Source organism: Budorcas taxicolor, chromosome 12 (genome assembly GCF_023091745.1).
Source record: "Budorcas taxicolor isolate Tak-1 chromosome 12, Takin1.1, whole genome shotgun sequence".
Classification (NCBI taxonomy): domain Eukaryota; kingdom Metazoa; phylum Chordata; class Mammalia; order Artiodactyla; family Bovidae; genus Budorcas; species Budorcas taxicolor.
Window position 1 is genome coordinate 50,785,345 of NC_068921.1, and position 17,707 is coordinate 50,803,051.

Genomic DNA, 17,707 nt, shown 5'->3' on the forward strand with positions numbered 1-17,707 from the left:
GGTAGGAGGGATGCTCAAGAAGGAGGGGATATATATGTATGTACACACGCTCTCTCTCTCTCCCTCTCTCTCATGGGCTTCCCACATGACTGAAGCAACTTCACCTGCATGGGCTTCCCAGGTGGCGCTGGTGGTAAAGAACCTACCTGGCAATGCAGGAGACACGTCCCATTCCAGTATTCTTGCCTGGAGAAGTCCATGGAAAGAGGAGCCTGGCGGGCTACAGTCCATGGGGTTTCAAAGTGTCGGACACAACTGATAGGACTGAGCATGCACGCATATATACTTATAGTTGGTTCCTGTTGTTCTACAGCAGAAACTAACATAACACTATAAAGCAATTATCTTTCTATTAAAAATAAAAAATAAAAACATATTAAAATTCAAAAAAATGTTAACAACAAGGAAAAGTGAATAGCTATTTAAGTTAACTTTTTAAATTACTGCTGTATTTGTTGGCTGTTTGTGATCTCGGTGTAACATTTTCGTAGCCCAGATGACTCTTAAGATAGTTTTAAGGAAATAAATCTGAGTTCATAATTCATCTGAGTGAGTAAAGCTGTGAATGCAGAGGTTGAAATGATCAACCTACTATATTACTTTGTCTGGACTGAAGAACCTAACACATGCTTTGTTTGGATTTATATCTGGCCAACAATAATAAACCCTGGAGAAGGGAAAGGCTACCCACTCCAGTATTCTGGCCTGGAGAAGTCCATGGACTGTGTATATGTAGTCCACGCGGTCACAAAGAGTGGGACACAACTGAGCGACTTTCACTTCACAACAGTAATAAAAGGGACATGCATCGAAGGCGTGTGGGAGTTTATAGCCTCTGGTCAGTTCACATATAGTGGCTCAGTGGTGTGAGCCTTCTCCTCAGACACTTGTTGGGCTGGGTGCCTGCTCCCTGTGACGAAAAGCAGAGGTTTACTGTCGCACTGCTTCCTGATCATGGGAAAGGAGTTGCAAACCTTGTTTGAAGAGGGTGGACGTGAAGACTTGGTAATTACAACTAAGGAAGGAAGAAAACAAATCTTGTGAGCCCTCCAGGATGATAAAAGTTTTTTTATTTTTTTTGATCAGTCTGTTGAAATTCTGCTACCTACACCAGATTGTAGTCCCAAATTGATGATCAGTAATATTGATGATAAGATTGATATTTTTAGGTTAATGAATTAAAAAGTCATATACCTAAGTTAAATTATAGGAAGCCTCTGTTGACAGATTAAAAAAAGGGCAATCTAAAGGTTGAGAATTATGTTTTATTTAGCAGACTTGCTGAGGACTTAGCCCTGAAGACAGCCTCTCAGATAGCTCTGAGGGACTGCTCTGAAGAGGTAAGGGAAGAGCCAGGATATAGAGGGGTTTCTGCTAAGAGTCGGACACAACTGAGCGACTTCACTTTGACTTTTCACTTTCATGCATTGGAGAAGGAAATGGCAACCCACTCCAGTATTCTTGCCTGGAGAGTCCCAGGGATGGAGGAGCCTGGTGGGCTGCCATCTATGGGGTCGCACAGAGTCGGTCATGACTGAAGCGAGTTAACAGCAGCAGCAATCACAAAACAAAAAAGCCCAAAACACCCAGGTAGTCAGAACATCAAAAGATTACTATTAATTAAAGAAAAACCAGACATCTCAGGTTAATGAATTTCAAGCTTTTCTATGTATAGGCAGTTGCTGGAGACTGAGCTCATTGAACTCATTCCTTTTATATGCACTTTCCCTAGTGTCTAAGATGGCAAAGAGTCCACCTGCAATGCAGGAGACCCAGGTTCAATCCCTGGTTCTGGAAGATCCCCAGGAGAAGAAAATGCCTACTCACTCCAGTATTTTTGTCTGGAGAATTCAATGGACAGAGGAACCTGGCGGGCTACAGTCCATGGAGTCACAAAGAGTCAGACACAATAGAGTGACTAACACCTTCAACACTAGCACTGAACTACCTAGGGCTGCTGCTGCTGCTGCTGCTAAGTTGCTTCAGTCGTGTCTGACTCTGTGCGACCGCAGAGATGGCAGCCCACCAGGCTCCCCCGTCCCTGGGATTCTCCAGGCAAGAACCCTGGAGTGGGTTGCCATTTCCTTCTCCAGTGCATGAATGTGAAAAGTAAAAGTGAAGTCGTTCAGCTGTGTCAGACTGTTCGCAACCCCATGGACTGCAGCCTACCAGGCTCCTCCGCCCATGGGATTTTCCAGGCAAGAGTACTGGAGTGGGGTGCCATTGCCTTCTCGACCTAGGGCTAGTATCCTGTTTTTAATCTACCCTGAAGCCCCTCAGGGCACACAGTTCTGGATGGCTGCAGTGGCTGAGAGCTTGATGGCTGAAACATCCTTTGTTTATTGATGGGACAGGTGATAGTTTTCATCCATATCTCTTACCATATCAAGAATATTTGCCTACTCTCCAGCATACTGTAGTGGACTAAAAAAAAAAGTAACTTAAAAAATTTCCAAAGTAGAACTATCTTTATACTTAAAATTTTACATGTTCAAAATTTTAGTAAGAATCTTGACATTTCTCTCTTACTTAGAAAAAAATGTATTCATTTCGGAGGCAGTAAAAACAAAGCACCAGATTATTGACTGTTAATCTTTCTGGTGATACCTGGTTATACTTCCTCCCTTTTTGCCATGACTCTCCTTTCCCTGTTCTGGTCTCAGGGTCTCTTAGCTATGTGTTCAACTGCTTCCTGTAGGGTTCTCTCAGTGTTACTCGCTGCAGACTCCTGCCAGCCAGGGAAGAGAAGACAGACTGCCTTTGGCTCAGGTTAGCCTGGAAGTGTTCTTTTGCTAAGAGCAGGTGGCTCCCAGGTACTCAGCTACCAATCTACCGAAGACCATGGCATTTGCAAATTTCCTTCACAAAACACACAGAGGCAGGAAAAAAAGGGCAGGAAGGGAGACAGCTCAGCTGTATCTATAATGTTTTGTACCTTCATTTCTTCCCATGTATTTTAAAGGACAGACTGGCTTTTTTTTTTTTTTTTTTTTGAGAACAGAATAGTGTTTGTAGTTATCTGACCTTGAGGTGTATCAAACTGTATTCTTTCAGATATGTGCATAAATGATATTGAGTCAAAATGGAAGGTTCCCAATATTTTGGTGACCACTGTCAGAAGATGCCTTGAGTTCTGTGGTTGGTCTCTTAATATTCCTTTAGGACTTCAGGAGTCATTTGGTCCAACCACGTATGTTATGCGTGATTCTTGCTCATAAGGGTCTCATATGTATCTGTCAATCTTCTTTGTGATCATGTGCTTTTTGCATCTTTTCTTTGTCTTTGCTGGTCTCTTGCCTCACAGAAATTTTGGATGATGGCACAATTTATTTTAAATGACTGAGGTTCCCTTGAATTCTGTTCAGATCTCATGTTAGGCATCTTTGATTCTGTGGCTACACGATATCTACATATATTCCATCAACAACTTTAACAAAAAATCATGAGAAGATTGAGTAGAAAAGGGGTTCAGCCATAAACTGGAACTTTTTCTACTTAGAATGTGTACCAGTGGAAGAATGTACTGTGCGTACCTCCAGTATGCAAAGCAAGTTCCTCCTAATGGGTCTTATCACAACTTCGTGACAAATTTCTAAAAATATTCCCCACAGTGAGCAGTAGAGCGCTGGGTTTCCAAGGGAAAGACAAAGCAGGCAGGCTGTGTGGGTTTCAGTTAGATGAAAAATCTGGAGACTAAAGCAAATTCCTGTGCCTTTTTTTTGTTGTTGTTGTTAATAGGTTGTGAAAGTGACACAGATTCTGAATTTACATTCAAAATGCAGGACCATAATAAAGATGATATGTCCTATAGAAGGATTTCGGCTATTGAACCCAAGTCTGCCTTACCCTTCAATCGCTTTTTACCCAGCAAGAGTAGACAGCCATCGTACGTGCCGGCACCTTTGAGGAAGAAAAAGCTGGACAAAAATGAGGATAACAGACGAAGCTGGGCAAGTGCCGTCTACACAGAAGCAGATGGAACATTTCCAAGGTACTGGGATGTGAGCTGATTACTGAGTTTGAAAATTTATTTGGCTTGGGGAATTTGCTGGGATATTTAATTTTGGTAAAAGGAATAATCCTTAAAATGTATTTCATAGATAACATAAAACTTCATTAATGAAAATCTTTCTTTTTCTTACCTGTGTTTTTAGTCATCCATATCTTGAAGAGATTTCTTCCATTTTAGAATGTCAGCATATGATTTGCCGGTTCTTTTTTTAGACGCTTGCCTTTGACTCACTGGTTATCTTTCAGCTTCCTGGATGACTTACATTGTTCATTGTGAACTCTGCTGTGTTGCTTGTTTCCATTTTTTAAAAATCTGTGTTGTTGGAGCTCAGTGAACACAAAAAGTATTCTTTAATTTCCCATCAAATCAGCAGAGCAGAGCGTGATTTTTCGAATCCAGCTTCCTATCCGAAGGAGGTGTATGGTTCTGAAAGTGGATCGGACTCGGAGGAGGAACGGAGGCTGCCGGATGTAGTTTGGGATGACTTAGCCAACCGTAGATTCCAAGTGAAAAGGAGGCCTGAGAGTTTCATCTCTCCTAAATCTTGTTCACCCATCTTTTCTCCTCCTGACCCATTAACCACTGGGCTGTACAAACTGACGAGGTCAGAAAAATTTCTCCTGGATCGGAATGCCTGTTGTGCTGTTGATTTTTAATACATAAAGTAACACCCCAGATGGTTTGCGATTTCTCTCTCTCTTTTAACACATTTTATAAGTGTCTCTGGCCCTTGTATATCAAGCTCTTCTCTAATTAAAATGAGATGCTGTTATAATGCCTTAACTTTGTTGTAGGGGCTGGAATGATGAGAATGATGAGAATGGAAACGAATTGGCTGCATTCACAGTGTGAACTTTGTGAGACAGAAAGCATGCCTCTTGTGTTCTGTGTCACAAATTGCTCACGCAGTGTCTTAACTGGTTGGATGTTTTGAACAGTAACGAGAGGAGAACTTGGGGCACGAACGTGGAGAACTGGCCAACAGTACAAGAAACTTCAGACTCCTCTTGTTATTTGGAAGAGAACGAAAACAAGACAAGCGTTCCCAACACTGTAAAGGATGATCTTTACGTGCGAAAGCTAAGCCCAGTCATGCCAAGCCCAGGGAATGCTTTTGATCAGTTTCTCCCCAAATGCTGGATCCCAGAGGATGTGAACTGGAAACGTATAAAAAGGGAAACTTACAAACCGTGGTATAAAGAATTTCAGGGATTCAGGTTTGTCTTTGTGCATGTTTCTTTCATTCCAGTGTCCATTCGGTACCCTGACAGGGTGCATTCTATGTGTGCATTTTATGAGAGAGATTAATTTCCCTCCAATGGCACCCCACTCCAGTACTCTTGCTTGGAAAATCCTATGGATGGAGGAGCCTGGTGGGCTGCAGTCCATGGGGTCGCTAAGAGTCGGATATGACTGAGCGACTTCACTTTCACTTTTCACTTTAATGCATTGGAAAAGGAAATGGCAACCCACTCCAGTGTTCTTGCCTGAAGAATCCCAGGGACAGGGGAGCCTGGTGGGCTGCCGGCTATGGGGTCACACAGTTGGACACGACTGAAATGACTTAGCAGCAACATCTATAAACGTGTTCACTGGGGGGAAAAAAACGGTTTAAATTTAGACTTAAGGATCTAGATTTTAAAAAGTCTTCTAAACAGCCAGAGCTGGACAGTATTTTTAGTTACATCATTCTTTGTTGTCTTTTCTTTTTCCTTTCTCTGTGTTACTCCAAGTAGAAGGAATTCAGACTCTGACGATGAGGACTCAGGCTCTGACAGAAGCTCCACCATTTTTAGTAGAATACAAAAAGCAGATCATAGGCTAGACAGCAACTGTCAAAGACCTTCACCCTTGCTGGAACTGGCTACCAAACGGGCCAGAAACTCCTGGGACCCCCAGGCAGCCAGGAGAACCCGTGGTGTTTCAGATGAGCCCAGGTGTACCTGCCTGCATGAGCCTGCCTGCTTAGGTCCAGCCTGTGACACCTGTGCCAACTTGCACTGCCCCATTAACCACTGACCGTGATGAGCTGAATCATGGACGCTCACTCACTTAATACTGAGTTATGAAAGCGTAACATATAACATCATGCTTTCTGTGCAAGTGTGTGAGCTTGAAAGTCTAATAGGATTAAATGTTCTTTAGCACAATCATGTTAATAGTACAGAGTTACATATGGCATCATCAGTTCTTGTTGAAAACCATTTAAAAAGGCCTTTTAGACTGCTGACCTAATTTATACAGCTATGCTATGTGTGAAGTTGTGGAGAAAGGAAATAACCTGTAGACAGACACTGGGACAGGCAAGACTGATGAGAAAATGCAAAGAAGAAATTCAACAGATTTTTTTAAACAAAGCTTCAGAGCATTGAATTTAATTTCAGCTGACCACCTGTGCCTCTTGCATAAAGCATTCATTGCTCAGCTCTGGAAACCTTTCAGGATCGTCGCTGCTTCTCTGGGAAGGGAGTCAGACCATTGTGGCCGATGGGATGAGGAAGGGGTGGACGGAGCACTGTGTGTTTCAGGCAGGTTCACTCTCTTCCCATTCTAGCGCCATCCCTTGGCCTCAATGATATCCACCTTTTCTGAGAAGTAGACTCTGCTTTGATTTCATTAAATGGTATCATGGGTGATGGCGTTAAATGCTGGTCTTACTTCGCAGCTAGAATCCCTCCCATGGCCCCCTTAAATAATTCACCCACAGGGACTAGCTAGTTTTTGGTTTGCTGCTAATTACCTTTTCTCCCCAAACTTAATAAGATTCTCCCTTCCTTTTTCTTTCCTATGCTTCAGTCAGTTTTTATTACTTCAGGCCCTCCAGACATATTCTGATGACATCTTGTCTTCTGAAACAAATACCAAAATCGACCCCACGGCTGGCCCCCGGCTCATAACACGCAGAAGGAACCTCTCTTACGCACCAGGGTGTGGACCGGGAGATGCCCTGGAGATGCCAGTCCTGGATCCCGACTTAGAGAATGATGACTTCTTTGTCAGAAAGACTAGGGCTTTCCATGCAAACCCATGTATTCTCCGGGCTTTCGAAGACTTAAGAAGTCTGTCTGGGCAAGACGATCCTGTAGAGCGAGATATAATCTTGCAGTGTAGGGAAGGGGAACTTGTCCTTCCGGACCTCGAAAAAGATGATATGATTGTTCGCCGCATTCCAGCACAGAAGACAGAGGTGCCTCTGTCAGGAGGCCCTGATAGATACCAGCCAGTCCCATTGCCCGAACCCTGGATGCTTCCTCCAGAAATTCAAGCAAAATTTCTCTGTGTGCTTGAAAGGACATGCCCCTCGAAAGAAAAAAGTACTAGCTGTAGAGTGTTAGTTCCTTCCTGTAGACAGAAGAAAGACGACATGTTGGCTCGTAAGATCCAGTCTTGGAAGCTGGGAACCACTGTCCCTCCCGTCAGTTTCACCCCTGGTCCCTGCAGCGAGGCGGACTTACAGAAGTGGGAGTCCATCCGAGAGGCCAGCAGGCTTAGGCACAGGAAGCGGCTGATGGTGGAGAGGTCAGAGTGTGTTTCTGCAAGGATTATGCTTGTCGTGGATAGTCTTGTGTGACTTTCCTTGTGTGATAAAGTAGCATCAGATTGCCCAAGTCTGCATGTCATGAGCTGTTTTGAAGCATCCTGTTAAAGCATTGATATTGCTTTGAGAAAAATCAGATCTAGTCATTGTGTGGAAAAAGTGCAATTCCATATTCGCAGGTCTCAAAATCACTTCTCTGAGACCTGTTTAAGAAGGTGTGTATCCGCAAACAGTGCCCTTGGCCTTGAGGGAAGACTGTGATATGCTTCTGCCATATGACATTTCACAAAGCTGTTTTCTGATTATGTTTACAAGACTTTTATTCTCATGTCCGGGCATTTCTGAAACACTCTGGTTGTAGTTTGGTTTTATCTGTTTCTTGTATTTCAGAGTACATGATTTTTGGTGTAAAAATTTCCCTTAAAATATGGCATTGCAAGTTTCATTTAACTTGATTTTGATGTCTGATTTTGACCCAGGCTTCTTAGACTATTGACGTGTGACTTTTTACATTGATGGTTTAAAGTTCAGTGCAAATTTTATTACAGTGCATGAATGTCATTTGCTGTCTTCTACACTTTACATGTATGTAATTATGGCCATTTTGATAATGAGTCTGCATTTATATGTTATGCAACTTGCCAAGTTTTGATGAATGTTCAGTTTGTGGAACTTTGGGATGGACAAATAATGGGTTAAATGAAATTGGTAGACCTAAATCTAACTTCTTATTAGTTCCTGGCACAGGAAGGTTTTTGTTTGTTTCCTAAATGAATTTGTTCATTTGGTTCAAAGGAAAACAGGAAATTCTTTACCTTGATCTGAATTCCTTGAGATATGAGATCAATGAGAATTTGAGGCATGATCAAGAATGTGACTGAAGAAGCAACCTTTTGAGATTTGTCCATCTCTAATTAGACTCTTGAAGATGTTGAATATTTAGAAACTAACACAACTAGAAAAACATGACTTAATTTTTGGTTTTCTGATTTCTTAGACTCTTTCAAAAGATTTATGGTGAGAACGGGTAAGTTTTGTGGTTCACAGTAAAAAAATCTACATATTGTTTGTCCTTTGTGTGGTATGTCGTTTCACTTCTATCCTGGCATGACACTAAATGGGAATGTCTGTGCTGTGCATGAGACCTAAAGCAGGGAAATTTTTCCTAATTCTGCAACTGAATGGTCATATTTCTGCCTGAGTACCCAGTGCATGCAATGCTGTATGCCAGCAATATTTTGTTTATTAGAAGTTGAAAATTCAAATCCTGTTTTTTTTTTCTCCTCTAAGGAGTTGATTAAAAGTCATAAAAACATATACCTGAGATTAGGTTTATTTATTTTGGTATCTGATAGCTACATAGGCCAAACCTCTCATTTCTGGATATTGAAGCCCAAATAACTATATTTTAGAAAATCTTCAATGGAAAAAATATATTGGTATTCACTTTGCGTTTAGAAGGCATGTGGTTGGCATTATCTGTGTACTCTTAGTTCAAGGAGAGCCTCCTTAGTTGGGATGCTGAGTGGCATTATTTTCCAGGATTTGCAAACATTTTCAAGATTCCTGACTAGGGTAAAATTTTATAACATAGCTGTGTTATAAAGCCAAATCAGACTTCCAAAGCTGCAAAAGTTAAAATATTGGTAGTTTCCATGTAAGCTACAAGGATGCTACTGTTCCCAGTTTTTTCTACAGTTGACCCTCTGTATCTGGGAATGCAGCTCCCAGAACCAGTCCTCTTGGATATAAAGGGGTTGACTGTTGTATCATTTGACTCTGTCACCTGGCAGACATAAAATATTATACAAACAACCTTCTGAAAATATTTCCCATTTTTCGAATAGCAGAATTAAAACGAATACTTTTTAACTTTTCACATGCACTACCAATGTAGACTCATTCACTGTTAGGGCAGAATACCCAGGTGACTATATCTTAATATTTTATATCAACTTTCTGTAACTTTGTGAACCCAACTGCTAATAGTTTTTGATCAAGAAGAAAATTGAAGTATGACAAATATTTTAATCTGCCTAAGCCTTAGGAGCTAAGTATCTTCCCCTCCTGGAGCTTACTTCATCTCAAAGGTTCTCTGATTTTGATAGTTTTGGATAATTTTGATAGAGATCTTAGAAGTTACCAAAATCACTTGTTGAGTAGCTCAGTCGTGTCTGACTCTTTGTGACCCCATGGACTGCAGCATGCCAGACCTCTCTGTCCCTCAACATCTCCCAGAGTTTGCTCAAACTCATGTCCAACTATCTCATCCTCTGTCATCCCCTTCTCTTCCTGTCCTCAATCTTTCCCAGCATTAGGGTCTTTTCCAAGAGTCAGCTCTTTGCATCAGGTGGCCGAATTATTGGAGCTTCAGCTTTAGCATCAGTCCTTCCAATGAATATTTGGGGTTGATTTCCTTTATGATAAGGAACTAAAATCAACTAAATCAACTAAAATCACTATACAAAGCAGTATAGCCATTCTAGATGTCAAGGACATAATGGAGCAATGAGCAACTAATTGCCAGTAATTCTCAGCCACTGATGTTGAAAATCAGGCTCCAAGCATGTTTTCAGTATGCCGTGCAAAGATACATTATCTCCTATCTGGTTCCTCATGTGTGCTTAAAACATCTCCATCAGGAGGGTGTACGAGGCAATTTTTAGCATGACACTTAAGTGTCTGCTAATCTCGATTCGTCATGGGAAAGCTGTAACAGATAAAAAATCTTTGCAACATCAAGCACTTTGAGTGATAACTTTCAGAAGAATTTTCATTGGTAAATAAGACTTTATAATGTAAGCAGGTTGCTTTTTTTTTAAGGAAATGTGAATACACTGAGTTCAAGTACTTGATGGAAATGTAAACCTGTACAGCTATTCCAGTGACTGTACGTGCTCCCCGTTAGGGACACATTGTGCGACTGGTTTAAGAAGAGAAGAGAGAAATCCAAATGCCAAAGCTCAGCAAGCTATAAGGATTTTTCTGGGCCCTAGCCAGCAGCAGCAAATGCCTTCTGTAGACTGTTTCAAGACTGCTGCTTGCATAGTACACTATTTGTTTTAAATGCTGTTCCCCATGCAGCTAACTGCCAGGATAACACAAATAAAGTGAGGTTGTCTATAAATGGAGACCAATGAATAATGCATGACTTGTCGAACAATGGAAAGTAATACAGATAGGTCTTCAGAAAACTCAGGTGCATTTTAAACCACTTGCAATAAAAAATCTATTATTTGGGATTAAAAAGTTTTCTCTGTTACAAGTTTTTTCTTAAGTTGATCTGCAATGAAAACAAAAATTTAAATTGAACTGAACTGGACATGGAACAACAGACTGGTTCCAAATAGGAAAAGGAGTACGTCAAGGCTGTATATTGTCACCCTGCTTATTTAATTTATATGCAGAGAAATCATGAGAAATGCTGGGCTGGAAGAAGCACAGGCTGGAATCAAGATTGCTGGGAGAAATATCAATCATCTCAAATATGCAGATGACACCACCGTTATGGCAGAAAGTGAAGAGGAACTAAAAAGCCTCTTGATGAAAGTGAAAGAGGAGGGTGAAAAAGTTGGCTTAAAGCTCAACATTCAGAAAACGAAGATCATGGCATCCAGTCCCATCACTTCATGGCAAATAAATGGGGAAACAGTGGAAACAGTGTCAGACTTTATTTTTTGGGGCTCCAAAGTCGCTGCAGATGGTGATTTCAGCCATGAAATTAAAAGACGCTTCCTCCTTGGAAGGAAAGTTATGACCAACCTAGATAGCATGTTCAAAAGCAGAGACATTACTTTGTCAACAAAGGTCCATTTAGTCAAGGCTGTGGTTTTTCCAGTAGTCACGTATGGGTGTGAGAGTTGGACTGTGAAGAAAGCTGAGTGCCGAAGAATTGATGCTTTTGAACTGTGGTGTTGGAGAAGACTCTTGAGCATCCCTTGGACTGCAAGGAGATCCAACCAGTCCATTCTGAAGGAGATCAACCCTGGGATTTCTTTGGAAGGAATGATGCTAAAGCTGAAACTCCAGTACTTTGGCCACCTCATGCGAAGAGCTGACTCACTGGGAAAGACTCTGATGCTGGGAGGGATTGGGGGCAGGAGGAGAAGGGGATGACAGAGGATGAGATGGCTGAATGGTATCACTGACTCGATGGACGAGAGTCTGAGTGAACTCCAGGAGATGGTGATGGACAGGGAGGCCTGCTGTCCTGCGATTCATGGGGTCGCAAAGAGTCAGACACGACTGAGTGACTGAACTCAACTGAACTGATAGACTTTTAGCCTAGAATTTGTCTCATGTTTATAAATATGTTTGTAAATGATTATAGACATGAAACAAGTGATATTTCTGGGTGATATTTCTCTGGACAGCTTGCATGTTTTCCAGCGTGGAATACTTACCTGGAAAAATCATTATTGCTCCATATCCTGTGATGGAAAAAAACTGCCTGTAACATGAACGGTTTCTTTTTGTTGAGAACCAGAGAGTTAAAGAGAATGTGCATCACCCTTTCCAGCCTTAGATTGTTTATTTCTGGCTTGCTTTTTTATTTGGCATTGAACACTTGTCACTTTATTTTTAGTAAGATGCTTCATATGTGGCTGTCATTTTCTCACGTATGCTTTTGTGTTGCATGACTTGTCATATGGTTCCATGACATTTGAAAATTTGGTTATGATGCCTCTTGGCAGAAACTGTTAACGACAAAGAAATTTGTAATGGCATATAGCTGTAATTTTGTAATGTCATTAATTAAGCCATGGCATCTACTGCCAGTATCAACAGGAAATAACAGTGATTCAAGGTGAAGTTATAATCAAAGACAACTAAGACATGTGTATTTTACTTATGGGTTTTGGCCAAAAAAAAAAATTCTGGAGAATTGTAAGGGCACCTGGACTTCCCTGATGGCTCAGCAGTGAAAGAATCTGCCTGCAATGCAGGGGACCTGGGTTCGACCCCTGCATTGGGCAGATCCCCTGGAGAAGGACATGGCAGCCCGCTCCAGTATTCTTGCCTGGGAAATCCCATGGACAGAGAAGCCTGATGGGCTACAGTCCATGGGGTTGCAGAGAGTCAGACACGACTGAGCAGCTAAACAGCAATAAAGGCGCTTAAGACAACAAACAGGAAGGAAAAACCTAGTCAATGTGAGTTACTTTCTGAAGATTTTGCCACCAGGAGACATTCAGCAATGTTTGCAGGCATTTTTGATTGTCACATGGGATGGGTTGGGGCAAGGTTGCTACTGATACACTGCTGTATGTTCTACAATACACAAGACTGCCCCCTACGATAAATAATTTTCTGCCCCAAAATGTCAGTAGTGCTGCTGTAGAGAAACATTGATAATAGACTCTATACCTATAAAGGAAAAGTCTTGTATGTTGTCTTATCAGTATAAGTTAAGTTAAGTTAAGTCGCTCAGTCGTGTCCGACTCTTTGTGACCCCATGGACTGTAGCCCACCAGGTTCCTCCGTCCATGGGATTCTCTAGGCAAGAATACTGGAGTGGGTTGCCATTTCCTGCTCCTGTCTTATCAGTATAATTTATGATAATTCTAAAGTCTCTTTCCCAGGTTTTACTATTGATTTGTGTTCAGAGAATTCCTGCAACAGTTAATGGAAATATATTTAGAGGTGCATAAATAGATATATTCATATCTTTGCTTGAAAGTGGAGGACCCAAAACTAAGTATCATGGAATTGCTGTTTACAATATAAGATTATCAGTGATTTTATATTTAGGAAATTTTGCCACATGTCAGTCCTTTTTGATCCCTTAGTTCTTAGATATTCATCTGTAAATTTCCTGAGACTTCTTTAGAAAAATGCTCATTGTAACACTAGTCCCAGCATTGTGGGAAAAAAGAGTAAGGTTCAGTGACTTTGTTTTATAATCTACTCCCCTTTTTTGTAAACTTCCCCTTCTTTCTCTCTTCACCCTATGCTATTTTTTAAAAAAAAATTATTCACCTGAAAATGCAGCATGTTAGACCTGTATTTTTTGGAAGAAGTCCAAATGCAGTTCTAAATCAGAGTCTTTCCAAATAAGGAAATACAGAGGTAAATGAATTGCAAGAGAATTGTGATTTGCCAATGAATAGTAGTTCATTCTACTGATACAAAACATACTAGGGCTGTGTAGTCCTTTATAGTTTTCCCAAACAATCTTCCTGGCAATATCCATGGGACTTATTTTGGGGAGGTAGTCAGGTATGTATTAGGTTGCATTTTAGAGACGTGGAGAGAGAGAAATAGACTCTGTAGTTTTCTCAAGGATCTTCAGCTCCTGAGTTGGTAAAATCAGACTAGGGCTTTGTATAATGAGGTGATCGATGGAGACTGCTGGGCAGTCTTGTTGGCACATAGTAAGCCCTCAGAAGTTTGCTATTATGCTGTTAACTCTGATAAGGAAGGAAAGAATTCTTCATGATCTGGCTGAAAGGCTTCTACACTCAAAACGTTCTCGATTTTATCAGTGGGGCCTGGGGTGACCTCTCTAATTTGAAACTGCTTTGGAGTCAGTTTTCAGTAGATCTTTCATGATCATATTTGCCTTAATAAGAACAGTTGGTGTGTAGCACCAGATGGGTTTTTGAAATGCCATCAACATAAACTGACCCGTTTTTCCCAGCAACTCCTTCCTGGTTTAGCCAGATGAGGAACTGAGATGGAGAAGAGTTAAATGATGTTCAGAGGGTGGTAGGGGTGGGGAGAGAGGGAGTGGTGAAAATTAGATCCCTCTGCTGGGTCTCACTTCCTGTCTCATTCTGGTGCCTGCCACAGCCTGTTTGGAATGTGCCAGGCTTTCTTGAGGTAACTTGATCCCAGGGAACACAGGGGGCTCACATTCCTGCCTTCCACAGGGACCTGTCTACTCCGGCCAATGTTTGGCTCGTTTATTTATATAGGGGACCACTGAGGGCTTTCCTGCTGGCTCAGATGGTAAAGAATCTGCCTGCAATGCAGGAAGGTTTCATCTCTGGATCAAGAAGATCCCCTGGAGAGGGAAATGGCAACCCACACCAGTATTCTTGCCTGGAAAATGCCGTGGACAGAGGAGCCTGGCAGGCTACAGTTCATGGGATGGCAGAGAATCAGACACAACTGAGCACCTAACACTTTCTATGTGCCAGGCTGTGCTGTGGGCTCCCCAGGAGAGTGATGAGCCTCTACCCCATAATGACGGTGTTTTCTGAAAAAACACATGTTAAAGTTTCCCAATGAAGGAGGGTGAGGACTGAAAGGGTCTGGACCTGCTGAGACTGGTCGGCCTTCCTCCCACCAAAATATTACTTAAAATACTGATGTTTCCAGTTTTGTTCTGGAATTTCTGTAACCTCATGTGTTGGGCATCCAGATTCCCCTCATATCTTAGAGCTGAAAAAAATCTTTTTAGTGTCTTGTCTTGTATTAGCTCATATAGCCTGATTCTTTGCAGTTACAACTTAAGTGAATTTATAGTCTCAAATCAGGTTTTTATATAGTCATACCCTGTTAAGTGGGCTTCCCTGGTGACTCAGTGATAAATAATCCACCTGCCACGCAGAAGATGCAGGTTCGATCCCTAAGTCGGGAAGATCCCCTGGAGGAGGGAATGGCAACCCACTCCAGTATTCTTGCCTGGAGAATCCCATGGACAGAGGAGCTGTGTTGAGAATACACCCTGGTGGAAGCAAGGGGGCTGATGATTCTAATAATCCAGGCAGGAGATAGGATGATTTGGATCAGGGTAGTGAAGATGGAGGTGGTGAGAAGTGGTTACCCCTTACATCTATTTAGAAGGTAGAGGGACAGAATTTCCCAATGGGATCAGTTACATGTGAAAGAAGAAGGAATCTGGGAAGGCTCCAAGATTTCTGGCCTGTGTACTGGAAGGATGGAGTTGGCTTTTATTGAAATGAGGAAGATGGGAGATGAATGGATTATGGGATGAACGTGGATTGTAGGATAAGCAGTCGTGGTCTTGGTCTGTTCGGTGAAGTTTGAGTTGCCCATTAGACTTCCAGGCAGAGAATGAATAGTTGCATACATCCAACCAGACTATGGTAAAAAAAAATCTGCCGGCAATGCTGGAATCCCAGGTTCGATCCCTGAGATGGGAAGATCTCCTGGAGAAGGGAATGGCAACCCACTCCAGTATTCTGGCCTGGAGAATCCTGTGGACAGAGGAGCCTGGTGGGCTACAGTCCATGGAAGTGCAAAGAGCTGGATCAGCTGAGCACGCACAGACACACACAACCAGACTATAGTCTTACAGGGATCCTGAAGAATGAGTGGCATTTAAAAAGGAATATATACTGTTGAAAGGGCTTTCAAGTTGAAGGGGAGAGTTCAGGAAAGACCTTCACTGCATCTGGAGGCTGAGTGATAATTTAAGAAGCTTTTTTAAAAGTCTGAGTAAGAGTTGATTGTGCTCTGATCTAGGGTATTGGCAACAGAAATGGAAAGAAAAAGACACTGAGTAAGAGGACCTGGTAACTAATTGAACATTTAAAGAAGGGAGAGACAAAGGTGAAAAATGGCTCTCTGATTTTAAATGTGAATGACTGGAGGGCAAGTAACACTATTAACAAGAGGAAAAGCAGGTTTGGAGACAAAATTTTTGGCTATATCATGTAGCCAAATAACCATGTGTTTATAGTCATATGACTTATCACTTTACAAAATTCTTTCTAGATACTGTTCCTATTGATCCTTTTACAGTGAAGATTCCTAGGGGACATCCGTGCAGAGATGTTTATTTAACAAGCAATTGGGATTGATTCAGAGAGACTGGTCCTAGGCTATGGGTTTGGGAGTCACTGGCATAGAGATCGTTATTGAATTCCTGAGCTAGCTGGGCAAGTGTATTATTAAAAAAGTGTGGTGATGGCAAAATCTTGGGGAAGGCAAATTTAGAGGCCCAAGAAAGAGATGCAAAGCTATTTAAACAACTAAAAGGGGAGTCAGTTACAATGAAATATAAGCAGAAGTGGTAGGAAAGAACATTTTGGGTACCTCACACTCAGGCTTCGTGTCTCTTCACTCCTTAGTATGCAGATCTGGCCTCTCTTTCCAGGAGGTCTGCCTTAGTTCCCCCTCCTTTGATGTGTGTATAGCACACATTCCTGGGCAACACCCCACTCTACTCAAACAAAGTACTCTAGTTTGAGCTTTTTGAGACCTAATCCACATTACATCCTCATGGCAGCAGTCACACGTGGACAAAACAAAAACTGCCTTAATACCAAAGAAGACTATAATAAAGGTTATATAGTAACTGGCTGTTGGAAACCACTGTGGTCTTTGAGACCGAGCACGGTGCAGTGGTGGGGCAGGTCTTTATAGAACCCTTGAGAAGCAGCCGCAGCAGCACATGTCTTCATGGCATTGAACTTGAGGAGAAAATATCAGGTAATCTTTAAATAATTTAATAAGTACTCAGAAAAGGCAGCCAAACCTTAAGAGATTATCTCTGGAGGAGATAAAGACAGGTGAATCTAGGGACTAATAATTTTTTTTCTCTAATGTAATCTTTTTCTGCATCGACTCCCCTAAATATGAACGTCAGATTATTTTTTTCAGCATGGTTCAGGGTTCATTTAGCCATTCTGTGAAAGAATTCACATTTGGCTGGAGTGCTAGGCTCTTGTTTCTGCGTTTTGGAAAAACACCATTTATCTCTGTAGTGCTATTTCTGTGATATCACGAAAGCATCTAGGTAGTACCGCAGAACTGTAGATGGAATTTCCAAATATAAGCCCAACCTTCCAGTTTTAACCTTGAATCCGGCCCCACGAACCTTGGTTACTATGAGTATTTTTGTTGTAGGAGTAAGTCCTTGAGTGATGTCAGCGCAGAGGATATTCAGAGCTTGCGTCAGCTACGTTACGAGGAGATGCAGAGAATCAAGTCCCAGTTAAAAGAACAGGACCAGAAATGGCAGGATGTGAGTATGCTGCTTATTGGGAGATGGGGAGGATATGTTTATTGGACTCTTCTTTCTTCTCCAAGAAGACAGTCAGTATACTCAAGGAATGATTTTTCTTGATGGCGGATTACAGTTCCATAGAAAATATGAGCAAACTCCCGTTAAAAAAGGGTTTTAAACCCTTCTGCTCCATTTGTTGTATCTTAAAGGCCATTGTGAAACACAGAAGCTCCTTATC

General features: G+C 41.7%; 1 protein-coding gene across 1 annotated transcript in view; it reads left to right on the plus strand.

Moving 5' to 3' along the window:
* LMO7 (LIM domain 7) overlaps nucleotides 1-17,707 on the plus strand; it is a 146,159-nt gene that overhangs the window by 83,943 nt on the left and 44,509 nt on the right. Inside the window, exons 9-15 of the mRNA XM_052650023.1 lie at nucleotides 3,739-3,991; nucleotides 4,386-4,616; nucleotides 4,951-5,229; nucleotides 5,749-5,949; nucleotides 6,809-7,531; nucleotides 8,548-8,577; nucleotides 17,370-17,487. Of these exons, the coding sequence (XP_052505983.1) occupies nucleotides 3,739-3,991; nucleotides 4,386-4,616; nucleotides 4,951-5,229; nucleotides 5,749-5,949; nucleotides 6,809-7,531; nucleotides 8,548-8,577; nucleotides 17,370-17,487 (1,835 nt within the window). The remainder of the gene's footprint in view (nucleotides 1-3,738; nucleotides 3,992-4,385; nucleotides 4,617-4,950; nucleotides 5,230-5,748; nucleotides 5,950-6,808; nucleotides 7,532-8,547; nucleotides 8,578-17,369; nucleotides 17,488-17,707) is intronic.